The sequence below is a fragment of the Belonocnema kinseyi genome, chromosome 1 (genome assembly GCF_010883055.1).
Source record: "Belonocnema kinseyi isolate 2016_QV_RU_SX_M_011 chromosome 1, B_treatae_v1, whole genome shotgun sequence".
In the NCBI taxonomy this organism is placed as follows: domain Eukaryota; kingdom Metazoa; phylum Arthropoda; class Insecta; order Hymenoptera; family Cynipidae; genus Belonocnema; species Belonocnema kinseyi.
The window spans coordinates 81,286,207-81,302,166 of record NC_046657.1 but is presented as its reverse complement, the minus strand read 5'-3'; the positions used below and the strand labels follow the sequence as shown (position 1 = coordinate 81,302,166).

The following is a 15,960-nucleotide window of genomic DNA, read 5'->3' as shown; positions in this document are numbered from 1 at the left end:
CCCCCCCCCCCCGCCCGTTTCAAAATCTCGGCGTTATTTTTAGTTTGTAGGTTGAAATTTCCTTTGTTTTCTTTCTTATAATTATAATGAATTGCTATGAATTACTTATCTTTAAGTACGTTTCCGAATTTCCCAGTAACTGCATATGCGAAGCACAATTTTAAGAAAGTGTATTTATACCAAATTGAAAATTTTCTATTTTGCTTTTTCTCCAACCGAGTATATAAGAGACCGCTCTCTTTCAAATTTGCTACGGAACTGTTAAGTAAAAGACAAGATAATGTAGGGGTCGACTTGCGACTGCGTCGTATCTGAGAGTCGTTAAAAATCGTCCTGTTTAAGATTCTTAGAAACCCCATAAATACATTTATTTAAAGTTAATTTTTGAAAACTCGACTTTTCGGTAGAAACTTAATCTTCTTGTTTAAAAATGTATCTTTTTTGGTTGAAAATTTAAGTATTTTGTTTCAAGCTCTTTTTTTAGCTCAAAATTATTTAACAACAAATTTAACTATTTTATTTTTGGTAACAAATTCCTTTTTGTAAAATTCAGTTCTTTCGCTGAAAATTGAACCATTTTATTCAGAAAAGTGCATTTAAAAAAATATAATTACTTTGGTAAATTTTTTTTTTTTTCAAAATTAATTTTTCAGTTAATATTTCGACTTTTTAATAGAAAATTCATCTTCTTCTTTGAAAAAAAATTTTCTTCATTTCAAAATTACATTATTTTGGTTGAAAATGTAATTATTTGGTTCAAACCTTCTTCTTTTTTGTTTAAAAATTATTTTTTAAACTGGAAATTGAACTATTTCCTTTTTTACTAACATTTTTTTGTCTTTATTTGTGAAACTCATCTCTTTCAATAAAAATTCAACTATTATATTGAAAACTTTTTATTTATTATTAAATTCTTTTGAGAGAGAAATATCAATTATTCAAATTTCCGTTGAAAATTCAACTTGTTGGAACGTAATTTTTTTGGTTCGAAATTATTTTTTTAAACTGAAAGTTGAAACTATTTCCTTTTTGAACACATTTTTTTGGTAAAGTTAATTTCTTTCGATAAAAGTTGAACTATTTTATTAAAAATTTTGTTTATAATTAATTTTTCAACTTAAGTATTAAGTATTTTAATTAAAATTCATATTTTTGTTTAAATTCTACTGTATTTTATTTAGTATTATATTCCTTTCAGGAAGAAATATCATCTATTCAATTTTCCGTTGAAAATTAATCTTTTTTTTTTCAAAGTTATACTACTTTCTTAGGAAGTAATTTTTTTTAGTTAAAGATTTTAGTTAAAGATTCACTTTTTTAACAGAAATTTTAACTATTACATTTTGTGTTGAAAATGTTATCTTTTTTAGTTAAAAATTCGCTCCTATTTTTTTGCAAGTTGAATAATATTATTAAAAATTCAATTTTTTATCTAGAATTTCACTATTCCACTTTGGTTCAATTTTTTTTAATTTAATAATTCTGTTGAAAATTCGTATTCTTTTAGTAGGAAATTCGCCTTTTTCAGTTAGAACTTGAAATATTAAGTTGGAAGTTTATGTATTCTGTTGAAAATTTGAATTTCTAGTAGAAACTTAATCTTCTTTTTTTCGAAAACTCATTATATTGGTTGAAAAATGAACTACTTCATTTTTTGCTGAAAATTGAACTGTTTCATTTTTAGTTTAAAATCTATCTTTATTAGTTAAAAATTCTACTATTTTGTAAGAAAAAAAATTATGAATGTTATTAAAATACGTAGTTTGAATGACTTACTCTTTTAATTTATTTTCCAAATTATCTATAAACTTTTATTAATAATTTTGACAAAAGAAGCTGTTTTTTATATACCAATTAAATTTTAATTTTCGCAGAAAAATGTAACGACTTACTTGGTTATGAAATTCTCCGCTTGGAAAAGTTCTGTCGCCGGTGGATAATTTTCTAGAAAAACGGCAAGATTGGAAGACGTATCTAGAAGATGAACAATTAAATCTTCTAAAGCAGGCAGAGAAATATCGCAAGAATCTTTCTCCATTAAAAGCATCGCTTCTCCGAATGTAGTCGGGCAATCCTCAAATCTCTTCTCGACTGTCGAAAATACCTGAAGAAAGAGGTTATGTTCAAGTGTGGCCATGTGAAATTATGGCGCGCAATTTAAACCAGCCTCCTGTCACCGAAAGTTCAAAACGGTCCACGTGTCCAAGTGTTTTTTTTTAATGAAATTAATTCAATTAATAATCAAGTAATTAATAAAATAAATAATAAAAATATATTTCATTAATTTTAGGTAAACTGAATGTTATTAGGGTGTCAAGAGAATGAAAAAAAGTTCTTCAGATTCATGGGCAACTTTTAAATATTTGTTTTGTAAGGAATTTCAAACAAAAAAATTTGACAAAGATCGCAGTATATTTTGAATTAATTCCTAAAATTTTTGTAAAAAGTGTCTAAGAAATTTTAAATCAAAATTTGGAAATTTTGCCATATTAAATAATTTTAGAAAAAAATTGAGTAAGTTTAAGAGATATTCAGAAGTTTGGAAACGATTACAAAATAATAAAAACTTGTAAGGAATTTTGTAAAGTTTTATGTAAATGAAAGACATTTCTTCAGGTTTCTAGAAAAAATTTGAATAATTTTTTATTGGGAGAAATTAATTTAAAAAGATAATTAAAAAAGATTTTAAAAGATCACAAATATTGTCAAAAAAGAATATGAAAGATTAAAACTTTTTTTTTAATTTTGCAGAATAAATAAAAAATGCAAGAAAAATCTATATAATTTATAGAGAAAAATTAAAAAAGGTTTGTAAACATACAAAACGATTTCCTGCACTTTCATAAAAGCGTTTAGAAGATTTTAAAGCAAAATGTTTCAATTTGGTAAAATTACAAAATAAAAACAAAAATTCCAGTATATTCCAGAAATATTTATTAACTGACGAAATGGAAAATGAATTTTAAACTTTAAACGATTTTTAGAAGTACAGATTTTTAAAGATTTCAAAACTAAAATTTAGGAGCTTTAAAATAATTTGGAAATTTTTTAAAAGCATAAACAAATCTTCTTACAATTTTTAGAAAAATTTAAAAGATTATAAAAGTAATTTTAAAAATTTTGAATGATATTTGAAAACGTTGAGTCAGTTGAAAATATTTTCAGGAATATAAGACGTTTTAATTAAATTAGAAATATTTGAAAACTGGAAAACATTTTCAAAAATGTCTCCAATATTTTTTGATTGCTTCCTAAAGTCTAAAAAGTCCTCATCTTTTAAAAAATCTCGAATTTTTGAAAATATATTGTAAAATACTATAAAATAAAATCTTTATAATCTTCTAGGCTATTTTCTGATACGTCTGAAATATTCAAAATATATTTTTTTAATTTTCTCAAGAATTTTAAGAAAATTATATTAATCTAAATTTAAAACCAAACTGTTAAGAGTTACTTTCTTGTTTTCAATTCTCCGAATTTATTGTCAACATTGATTTATTATAACACTTCGAATTTTCAACAAAATAATTGAATTTTTAACATAATAGTTGAATATTCAACCTAAAAAGACAAATTGCCAACGAAAAAGTATCATAGTTTATATTTTAATAAAAAAGAATAAAATTTATACAACAAAAGAAGAGAATTTTAAAACCAAAGACGAATTTACAAAAAATAAAGATTTTTCACTCAAAAAATAAATAAAAGTTTATCTAAATTATAGAACCTTCAAACCAACAGACAAATTTTCTCCACAAAAATTCAATTTTCAAACAAAAAATATGACTGTTCAACAAAAATTAATTTTACACGAAACTTATGCATTATTACGCAAAACAAGGAAATTTCAAACTAAAAAATTAGGTTTTATAACGACAAAAACGCGAATTTTTCACTAAAAAATATCAATCTTAAAGAAATGGAAAAGTTAAATTTTCTGTTAAAAAATGAATTTTAAACCAGACATAAGCCTTCAGTAAAATAAATAAACTAAACAAATTAGTAGAATTATCAAGCAAAGAAGAACGATTTTTAACCAAAAGTTGCATTTCCATATAGAAAAATGAAATTTATTCTAGAGCAGATGCAGTTTTAAATCAAAAAGATAAATTTTCAAAAAAAATAGTTGAATTTTCTGTTGAAAGAGATTTTAGTTTAATTTTCACGATCAAACTATGAATTTTTTAACAAGAAATAACTTCATACGAAAAAAATTGAATTTTCAATCCATAAAGACGAATTTTTAACCAAAAAGAATGACTTTAACAAAAATTGTTGAATTCTCTAGCAAATAGTTACATTTTTATCAAAAAATATTAAATTTATCATAAAGGAGAAGAATTGTTAATTACAAAAAAAGAGTTTAATTTTCATCCAAAAAGAATCCAGTTAACTTATTAAGATCAAAATATGAAGTTTTTTTAACAAAAAAAGGAAGAAATTTTCAGGGTGGCCGTTTTAATCGACGAAATAAATTCCCGGTTTTTTCCCGGTTCGCAAATATTTTTCACGGTCAATGAAATTTAAAAAATGGAACGCGAAAGATAAAAAATTGTTCCACTTGCGGTAATAAAAGTTGAGCTGCAAATGAAAACACTCAAAGTGGAACTGTTAAATTTTGAACATTTAAAATTAAAATTTAAAAGTTTTTAATTAAAAAAATTTTGTATTCAAATGCTCAATAATCAATGCGTGTAAAATTAAAGGTACTAACATTTTTCAATATAAAAAAATATATAAGTCCACGTTATCATTTCCAATGCTCTAAATTAAAAAGTCAATCAATGAGCTTTAAAATTTTCAAAATTATATAAGTTTAAGGAATTTTAAGCTAGAAACATCAAATATTGAAAAATTGACAAAAATTTTAACTGAACACTTCTTAAATTAGAAATTAAATGATTTTCTTTTTAAATAGTTTATACATCCCTGGAAAGCTTAAAAATTTTCTTTCAAAATCTTGAGAAATCTAGAAGTTGTTTTAAATTTGTTTTAAAATTAAAATTATTTTGGAAATTTTTTCAGAACTTCAAAATATCTGTCAAAATTAATAGAATTTGTTCTCAAAATTTCAGAAAATCCTGTAAATTTTAGAAAATTTTTTACAATGTGGATGTATAAATAACAATGGAACATTTATTATTTGTAGGCGAAATTTAAATAATTTTAAGAGATATGTAGAAGTTTTGAAAATATTCAAACTTAATGTAAAAATTGAAATGATAGCTTAATATAAAACAAAATGTAAATTTTCGCAAACAAAAAATTAAATTATTTTCAAGAACTGTGACAAACTTCAAAAGAATAAAAACATTTTCTTAAGATTCGTAGGAAAATTAAAAATAACTTTTCATTTTAAACAATTATTTTAAGAGAATATTTAAAAAGTTTTTCAAAGATTTAAACAAAACTTTCAAAAAAGATTCTAGAAGATTTTAAGAAAACTTTGTAAAATTTGAATGATAATTTTTAATCTTTTTAAAATTCCTAAATATCTCTTAAAATTACTCAAATTTTTTCTAGAAGTGTTCACTTGTAAATTATACATCAAAATTTACAAATTTCACTTACAAATCAAGCATTTTTTAAATGTGACAATTAAAATTGTATCGTTAAAAGTTTAAAGGCTCTTCGAAATTTTAACGATTCCAGGCTTTCTATGTTAAATAATTCAGTTAAAGATTCTTTACTTTTAAACATTTGTTTTCAATTAACTTGTCTTAAATAAAAATTCAAATATTGCTAAATATTCAATACTTAATCTTTTTTTTTTAATTAAAAATTATAAATTGAATAGGCTAAAAATGAAATATTTCAGACTGAAACTATACTTTAAATTTAATCAAATTCTTTAATTAAGAATATATTATTATGAAGTTATTTTTAAGTTGAGAATAGTTTATAAATTTTCAGTCACACGTTCACATTTATTTAATCACTAGGACTTTAAAAATAAAACCGTTTAAGTTTTAACATTAAAATCTGAAAATTCTTAAATTTTGATCTAGTTTGAAACCGTTTTGTCAACTCGTTTTTGTTCACTTTTTATTTCTTAAAGTACAGATAAATTTAAAAAAATGGATTTATTTATTAAATAAATCTGTTTTTATCCAAAATTTTCAACATCAAAGGCTTTTATTTTTGATTTGTTCAAGTCTTTGAAAAGCATTTAGAAATTCTTTAAATTAAAAATGTAAGCTTAAAAATAAACATGTTTAATGGAAAATTGTTGAAGTAAAAAAATTTTGAATTACGCGTTGTAAGCTAAATAATAGCATAATTGAAAAACATAACAATTCAACTAATTATTTGAAAACTGTTGAAATCGAACGTGGACAGATTTTTCTCTTGAAAATTTATAAAATTCCCGGTAAAAAAAAATCACTGTCATTTCCCGGTTTCCCGATCCAGCCGCCACCCTAATTTTTAATAAAATCGTTGAATTCTCTACCAAATAGTTGTATTTTTATCCAAAAAGATTACATTTTGTACTAAAACAGATGAATTTGTAATAAAAAACGACACATTTTTTTATAAGTGAAACTTTCATCCAGAAAAGATTGCAGTTCATTTTTGAACACCAAAATATGCATTTTAAACAAAAAGTCAATTTTCTTCGAAATAGTTAAGTTTACAAAAAAATATTATAATAGCTTAATTTCTAACCAAACAGTTGTATTTTTATTTTAAAAAAAGATTTAATTTCTGCTAAAGAAGATAAACTTTAAAATAAAAAAGATAAACTTTCCAAAAAAGAGCTGAACTTTTAACCGAAACGTTAACGAAAAAATGCAATTTTCTATGAATTAAAATAAATCTTGGAAGCACCCCCTTGATTTAAACTGAAATAGGTATTTGGTGAAAATAATTGAAAAGAAAATTTCATACCTGCTCTAAAAATGAAACAGCCCTCTTGAAATCTTCCATGTAAAGCGGCTGAAGAGTAAAGAGGCTTTTTAAAATTTTATCGACAGTTCTTTTGTTCTCTCGGCCGTATTGTTGACACAGGTCCAGTATAATTGGAACCGTAAAAATGTAGTTGTTGTAAAGCAAATTGCCGTGAAATGAACGGGACATGTGCTCGGAAGGACTTTCCTTGTTTGTGACGAGTCTTGCAAAAATCATGAGAACGTAACGACGCAAATTGTTAAGTTGATCCCGAACTTGGGGGTTGCTTGGAAAATCGTCAATGGCATAATAAGGTGGAGCCTCTTGGAGAAATGATATCAACATTTCCATTATTCCTGTGTTGTAAACTACGTTGGACCAGAATCTTATTTAAAAAAAAAAAAAATTATCAGCTTCTAAATAATTTATTTTTTCGCTTTTTTTAAAGTAACTGAATAATGTTCTGAAGAGTACCCAGAGAAATTCTCACAAGCATGAAAATATGCTCGACCTTAAGGTGCTTTGAAAATTTAATTTCCATTTTGAATCAGGAATTAGGAAATAGTATTTTCTATGTTCATTAATAATAATTAGACTATTTAAATTTTCGGGAAAATGAAGCAAAAAAATGTTGTTTCTAGATATGTTTTTAACACTTTTTAGTTGTGATTTAGTTGAATTTTCAAACGAAAAGATTATTTTTGTGTCAAAAAGAATACCCATTTTCAACAATTTGATGAAATTTTCATCTAAAAAGAAACAATTTTTCAACAAAAAATATGAATTTTTTGACCAATTAGAGGAGTTTTCAACCCGAAAAATAAATTTTCTATCAACAAAAAAGACAAATATTCAAATGAATAGTTATTTTTCAAACCAAAGAAATGAATTCTTAATAACAAATAAAATAGTTCAATTTTCTAGAAAATAGATAATTTTTTAATAAAAATGATTAAACTTCTGTCAAAGATGGTAACCTTTGCACCAAGCATTGAATATTTGGAGTGAATTTTAACTAAAATGCTTAATCTTCAACTGAAAAAATAAATTTTATAAAAACAATAAAATAGTTACATTTTCAGGTAGTAAAATAAATTTTCAACAAATAAAGAAACGAATTTTCAACAAGAAGGTTTAATTTTCTACCAAAGAAATGAATTTTTAACTAAAAAGAAAAAATTTCAATTAATGAGAGTATGCTTCTATAAGAAAAAGAAGAATTTTCAACAAAGAGTTAGATTTTCAACAAAAAAGACAACTAAAAATGGAATATTTACATTTTCAATAAAAAAATTAAATTTCCATAAAATTAAAGTCAATTTTCAACGGAACAATATAATTATCAACCAGAAGATTTAATTTTTATATGAAAAGATAAATTTTAAACCGAAGAAATAAATTTTTAACTAAAATTATGAATCTTCAACCAAAAATATGAATTTTTATTGAAATAGTTAGTTGAATTTTCAACCCAAAAGATTATTTTTCTGCCAAAAACGACCCATTTTCAACAAAAATTAAAATAATTAAAATTACTGAAAAATAAATGTTCAAAAACAACAAAAAAAACTAATTTTCAACAAAAAAATTTTGTTATAAAAAGAAATAATTTTTTTAACCAAGAATTGAAGAATCAAATTTTTAGTTAAAACAATCAAATTTCATCACAAAAAATAAATTCCTAACAAAACAATTCATTTTTAAACGCAGCGATTAATTTTTTACCAAAACAGATACAGTTTCAATAAAATATATAAATTTTCAACCCAGAACGATAAATTTACAAACTAAATATAGAATAGTTCAATTTGTCGTTATAAAAGTAAATTTTAAACAATACAAAAACGATTTATCAGCAAAATTAATTAATTTTCAATTATAAACAAATAATTGATTTTTCAACCCAACAGATTAAGTTTCTAGAAAAAATACGAATTTTCAACTAAATAGTTATTTTTCAACCAAAGAAATGGATTCCTAACAAAAAATAGAATATTTAAATTTTTTACAAAGGAGATAACTTTTTAATAAAAATAATTACACTTCTATCAAAGAAGGTAACTTTTACACCAAAAATGAAATAGAGTCAATTTTCAACTAAAATGAAGTATCTTTAACTAAAAAAAAATTATTTTTAACCAACTACATGAATCCTCAGCCAAAAAGATAAATTTTGTACATAAAATAAAAAAGTAAAATTTTCAGGTAGTAAAATAAATTTTAAACAAATGAAGAAATGAATTTTCAACAAAAAGGTTAAATTTTGTACCAAAGAAATGAATTTTTAACCTAAAAGAAAAAGTTTCAATTGATGAGAATACGCTTCTATATAAAAAAAATTTCAACAAAGAGTTGGATTTTCGCAAAAAAAAACACAAATTTTTAAATAAAAATAGAATATTTACATTTTGAAAAAAAATTGAAATTCCATAAAATTAAAGTCAATTTTCAATGAAATAATATAATTTTCAACCATAAAAGTTTTAATTTTTATTTTAAACCAAAGAAATAAATTTTTAACTAAAATGGTGAATTTTTAACCCAAAAGATTATTTTTTTGCCAAAAAATATCCATTTTCAACAAAGTAAGTTAATTTATATCTAAATAATATTAATTTTCAACCATTATTAGAATAATTAAAATGTCAGAAAAATAAATGTTCAAAAACGTAAAAAACTAATTTAAAAAAAAAAATTTGTTATGAAAAAATATAATTTGTTAACCATTAATTGAGGAATTAAATTTTTAGTTAGAAGAATCAATTTTCAACCCAAAAAATGAATCCTCAACAAAATATTTCATTTTTAAACACAAACGATTAATTTTTTACACAAAAAGATACATTTTCAATAAAATATATAACTTTTTAACTAAAAAGGGTAAATTTACCAATCAAATATAAAATAGTTCAATTTTCCGTCTGAAAAGTAAAATTGAAACAAATCCAAAACGAGTTTACAACAAAATTAATTTATTTTCAACTAAAAATGTCAATTTTCAACTTGAAAGAAACGAATTTTCAAACCAAACAATGAATTTTCTATTTAAAAAAGACGATTTTTCAACTACATAGTTATTTTTCAACCAAAGAAATGAATTCTTAACAATAAATAGAAAAGCTAAATTTTCTACAAAAAATATCATTTTTTAACAAAAAAAATTTCACTTCTATCAAAGAAGATAACTTGCACAAAAAATGGAATACTAAGAGTGAATTTTCAAATAAAATTATGAATCTTCTACTAAAAAAAATTTGATTTTTAACCAACTACATGAATTTTCGACCAAAAATAAAATAGTTAAATTTTCAGTTATTACAATAAATTTTCAACAAATAAAGAAAAAAATTAATTTTTAATCAAAAAAGAAGAAATTTCAATTGATGAGAGTACGCTTCTAGTAAAAAAGATGAAATTTCAATAAATAGTTCAATTTTCTCCAAAAAAATACAAATTTTCAACTAAAAATAGAATCGTTACATTTTCAATGAAATTAAGGTAAAATACTACAATTTCAACGAAATAGTATAATTTTCAATCAGGAAGATTTCATTTCTATTAAAAAGATCAATTTGAAACTAAACAAATAAATTTTGAACTAAAATTATGAATCTTTATCCAAAACCATGACTTTTATTGAAATACATGAATTTTCAACCCAAAATATTATTTTTCTGCCAATAAAGATTTATATCCAACAAAGTGCGTGCATTTTTATCTGAAAAATATCAATTTTCAACCAAAATTAGAATAATTAAAATGTAAAAAAAATTAATGTTCAACAAAAAAAAACTAATTTTCAACAATATTTTTTTATAAATAGAAATCCTTTTTTAACCGTGACTAGAAGAATTAAATTTTTAGTTAGGAAAATCAATTTTCAACCAAAAAAATTAATCCGCAACAAAATATTTCATTTTTAAACCCAAACGATTAATTTTCTACCAAAACAGATACAGTTTCAATAAAATATATAAATTTTCAAAATAAAAATAAAATTTACAAACCAAATACAGAATAGTTCAATTTGCCACGATAAAAGTAAAATTTAAACAAAACGAAATTTTCAGCAAAACTAATTCATTTTTAACAAAAAAGAAACGAATTTTCAACCCAAAAGATAAATTTTCTATTAAAAAAAGACGAATTTTCAACTACATAGTTATTTTTACACGAAAGGATTGAGTTCTTAAAAAAATAGACTAGTTAAATTTTCTATAAAAAAGATAATTTTTTTAATAAAATGATTACACTTCTATCAAAGAAAGTAACTTTTGCCCAGCATATGGAAAAGTTAAACTGAATTTTTAACTAAAATTATGAATCTTAAACTGAAAAAAAATATATATATTTTTAACCAAATACATAAATTTTCAACTAAAAAGATCAATTTTCTACTAAAGAAATTAATTCTTAACCAAAAACATAAGGTTTCAACAAATAAAAGTACTCTTATACCAAAATACACCAAATTTGTCAACCAATAGTTAGATTTTCGTCTAAAACAGATAAAATTTCCACCAAAAAACGTAATTTTTCAATCAACCATATGAATTTTCTACGAAAATATATGAATTTTAACATAGTGCAAGAATTTTCAAAAAAATATTTGAATTTTTAAAGCAATTTTTATTAAAAAAAAAAAAGATAAATTAGTCAAGCAGATTAAATATTCTCCCATAAAATTCAAATTTTCAATCAAATACAGGAACTTGAAACCAAATATTTTCATTTTCATTTTAAGAAGATAAATTTTGAACCGAACATTTACGAGCTCAAACAATTAATTTTCAATACAATAATTAAATTTTAAACATCAAAAAAATAATTTTTCAACTAAAATGATCAATCATTAACCAAAGAAGATAAATTTTTAACGAACAACGTGGTATTTGATATTTCAACCAAAAAAGGTTATAATTCTTACCAAAAATAGTTAAATTGGAGAAAAAGAAAAAGGATTTTCAATAAAATAGTTTAAATCGTCAACCAAAACAGATTAATTTTCAACTAAATAGTTGCGATTTTTAACCATAATAATAAATTAACTTCAATTTTAATTTATTGAAAATTGAAAAACGTATATATTTATTCCACTTTGGAATGTTTTTTGTAAAAATATATGTATTAATTATGATATATATTTGTTTAGACAAGAAATCCTAAAATTCTCTTAAATGCAAAAAAAAAATCTCTGAGCTTAAATTCTGAGCATATTCTCGAAAACATGTGCTAAAAATAAATGCTAGGGCATTTAAGAATTCTATACCTGAAATACGGAAGTTTGAGTAACCAGAGCAAATCGTCGATAATGTAACCGACGAGTTCCAGCCAATGTTCTCTGGCACCAACAATTTCTTTTCCGCGCGAATCATCAAATGATGGAGCCTCGTAGTGTAAAAAACAACGTTTTACAATCCAATGTTTATCCTATATAATAGATTAATTAATTAATTGATTGATTAAATTAAGACGCGTTAAATTAGAAAATAAATTACAAATAATATATAAAAAATTTATCTTAATTTTTTTATCTTTTAAATACTATGTAGAACTATTTACAGAAGAAATTTTTATATGCTATAATATATACGGGATGTCTATTCAAGTTATGGAAAAAATTCCCTGGCAATTCAAGTTTTTTCCAGGTATCGCAAGTTTTTTCCATGTATAATTTTTTAAATAGAGAGCCATTCAAATATTTCGCAATTTTTTAACCCTTAAAGGGCACACTTCCGTAAAATTGCATAAGAGGCATACTGGGTGTTCTAGACCCAAGAGTATGCAAACGTGTGCTTTGCCGACGGTATTGGATAGTTTTTTACAAGAAAATCAATTAATGTTGTTTAATCTATCTAGTTTAAGGAGGAAAAGGTTTCGTAACAGTTTTTGAAATTTAAAATAGTTACAAAAAATCCTTTTTGGAAAAAAAAATAAAAAATGACTTCTTTCACTCTAAAATTCATACCTTTTTAAGTTTTTGATATTTTTACTTAAAATTTTACTTGAATACTTCCAAGATACGGCGCTTCAAAAATAAAAGCTTTAATTCAATGAAAAATGAAACTCCGTACTTTGCGTGATTAAACGATTTTATTAATCTTAAACTGCGTATAAAAATTATAAAAATCAAAATTATGTGAAAATGACATAGAAAAATAGGTTTTCATGTCATTTGTTAATCTGGCGCCATATTTTCAATAAAAATTATAAATTTTCAATTAAAATGATTAATTTTCAACTGGAAGAGATGAATTTTAATTCAAAAGAATGAATTTTAAAACAAAAGAGTTTAACTGTTAACCAAGTAGTCTTTTAAAACCAAGGAGATTAATTTTCATGGAAAATTATGAATAATTAACTGGCATACTTAAATTTTCCATAAAAAATATGAATGAACGAACAAAAAAATTAATTTTCAAACAATAAGATAAGTTCTCTACCAAAAAGACACGATTTCTCCACAAAATACATAAATTTTCAGCGAAATAGTTGGTTTTTTTCAAATAAAAAAGATTGATTTTCAACCAAGAACAGTAATTTCTACCAAAAAGACGAATATTCAACAAAATAAATGTACTTTTAACTAAAGAAGAAAATTGTCAACTAAAAATTCAATTTTTAGTTTAAAAAATATAAAGTTAACTAAAATGATAGAATATTCCATTTCAATATTTAGATTTTCAAAAAATTATAAAATTTTCAAGCAAAAAAGATTCAAATGAATAGTTACATTTTCAAACAAAGTGATGAAGTTTTCAGTAAAATGATGAATCTTTAACTAGAATAACTTAATTTTCAAAGAAAAGGATAAATTTTCAATCAAAAAGATTAAAGTCTATCAAAAAAGCCGAATTTTCAATTAAAAAATATAATTTCTAAACCAAACATTGAACAATTACATTTTTAGTTAAAAATATTCATTCTCAAACAGAGATACATTTCCAACTCAAATTATGGAATATTCCATTTAAACAGTGGCTAAATTTTGAATTGAAAAAATCATTTTCAACTAAAAACAAAATTAATTTTGAAGAAGATAGTTATATTTTCGAACAAAGTGATGAATTTTTAACTAAAATGATGAATCTTTAACTCGAATAACTTAATTTTGAAACAAGAGGATACATTTTTAGCCAGAAAGAATCATTTCTATTACAAAAGACGAATTTTCAATTGAAACATATAATTTCTAAACAATTACATTTTTAGTTGAAAATATTAATTCCTAAACAAAGATGAATTTCCAACTAAAATTATGGAATATGCCAAAAATTGAATAATTAAATTTTTAGTTAAAAAAAATATAAAGTTCAACCAAAGAGATGAATTTTTAAATACAATCATGGAATATTCATTTGGAATGTTAGTTAAATTTTCAGTTACAAAAAAATAATTTCCAAACAAAAACTAAACTAATTTTAAAAAATAGTTCCATTTTCAAGCAAAATTATGAATTTTCAACTAAAATGATACGTCCCAAATTGAAATATTTCAAATTTGAACCACAAAAAAAGACGAATTTTCAACTAAAATGCTGAATCTTTAACTGAGATTATTGAATTCTTAACCAAAAAGATGAATCTTCGACCAGGGAGATCTATTTCCAAAAAAAAGACCAACTTTGAACAAAATACATGAAATTTTCGATTCAAAGGGATAAATTTTAAACGAAAAATTGAATGGTTAAATTTTAAGTAAAAAAAATTTATTTTAAACCAAAATCAATTTTTTTTTAAACAGTTACACTTTCAACCAGAGTTGAATTTTCAAATAAAAGGATGGAATATTCAATTGGAATAATAATTAAATTTTCAGTTACAAAAAAAAATCATTTTCAAACGAAAAAAAATAGTTACCATTTTAAACAAAATAATAAACTTTCCAATAAAATTATGAGTTCACAACTGTAAAAGTTGAAATTTAAACTACAACAAAATAATTATAAAAAACAAAAATTGAATAGTTAAATTTTCAGTAGAAAAAATTATTTTCAAACAAAATAAAAAATATTTATATTTTCAACCGGAGAGTTGAATTTTCTAATAAAAAGATTGAATATTCATTTGGAATAGTAATTACATTTTTAGTTACAAAAAAAGAAAAAGGTAGACAGAAACAAAAAGTAATTTTTTTAAAAATTGTTAAAATTTCAAACAAAGTAATGCATTTTCAACTAAAATTATGAATCTTCAACTATAATAGTTGAATTTTAAACGAAAAAGATGAATTTCTAAATGAAATTATGAACCTTTAACTGAAATAATAAAACTTTTAACCAAAAATACGCATTTTTAACTTAGACCACTAATTTATAACAAAAAAAGGCAAATTTTTAATTAAAAAATAATTGAATTATAAAATTTGTAGGCAAAAAAATAATAAACATAAATCAACGCAATGAATTTTCAACAAAACACCCGATTTTTCAACCAAATGGCTGATTTTTTATTAAAAAAAGATAAATAAACTTTCAACCCAAAATAGAATAGTTAAATTTCCCGTTCAAAAAAAATTAAAGAAAAAAGAATGTTAAAAAAAAAGTTTAATCTGATAAAGCCACTTTCACAAATGAAAAATATTATTTAATTTTATCATGCAAATGAATGATATAAACTTAATTAAGTAAAATACTTTTCCATAGTAAAAATTATGGTAATTAGGAAGAATAAAAAAATTCCTTTTGTTATAAATTTGTATATAATAAGCCGAAACGGAGGTAGTTATAAATCTAGTTTTGATTTGTGAGCTTTCTTCTTTATATTTATTTTTGCATAAATCCATAAAAATGTTTATAAGAAAATAAAAATTAGGCAAATTGACAATTCTGTAAAATAAGCAACAGGGAAAATAAAATTTTGGGAATATGCATGTGCCTCAGATGAAGAGGCCACAAATTAACAAATAAATTACAAAAATTAGATGTAAAAATCACTTACTAAAGCAGGAATAGGCACACTAATTCCTTCGTTTTTAATCGTAAGTTTCAGGTCCTCCAATGCTTTCAATTCGGGATTCTACGAAGTAAAAATATCATCTAATCACTTTTCAACAAATTAAGATCCTTCAGGA

The 15,960-nt window shown here is 22.7% G+C and overlaps 1 protein-coding gene across 2 annotated transcripts in view; it reads right to left on the bottom strand.

The window, feature by feature from the left end:
- Positions 1 to 15,960, bottom strand: part of LOC117171799 (activating signal cointegrator 1 complex subunit 2) — a 46,711-nt gene that overhangs the window by 30,336 nt on the left and 415 nt on the right. The window contains exons 2-5 of one of the 2 annotated variants that reach the window (XM_033359415.1): positions 15,828 to 15,905; positions 12,158 to 12,318; positions 6,889 to 7,273; positions 1,893 to 2,104 (exon numbers count right to left, since the gene is read on the bottom strand). In XM_033359415.1, the coding sequence (XP_033215306.1) occupies positions 1,893 to 2,104; positions 6,889 to 7,273; positions 12,158 to 12,318; positions 15,828 to 15,905 (836 nt within the window). Of the gene's footprint in view, positions 1 to 1,892; positions 2,105 to 6,888; positions 7,274 to 12,157; positions 12,319 to 15,827; positions 15,906 to 15,960 lie in introns of those variants that run through there. The other variant, XM_033359424.1, reaches the window with a different exon arrangement.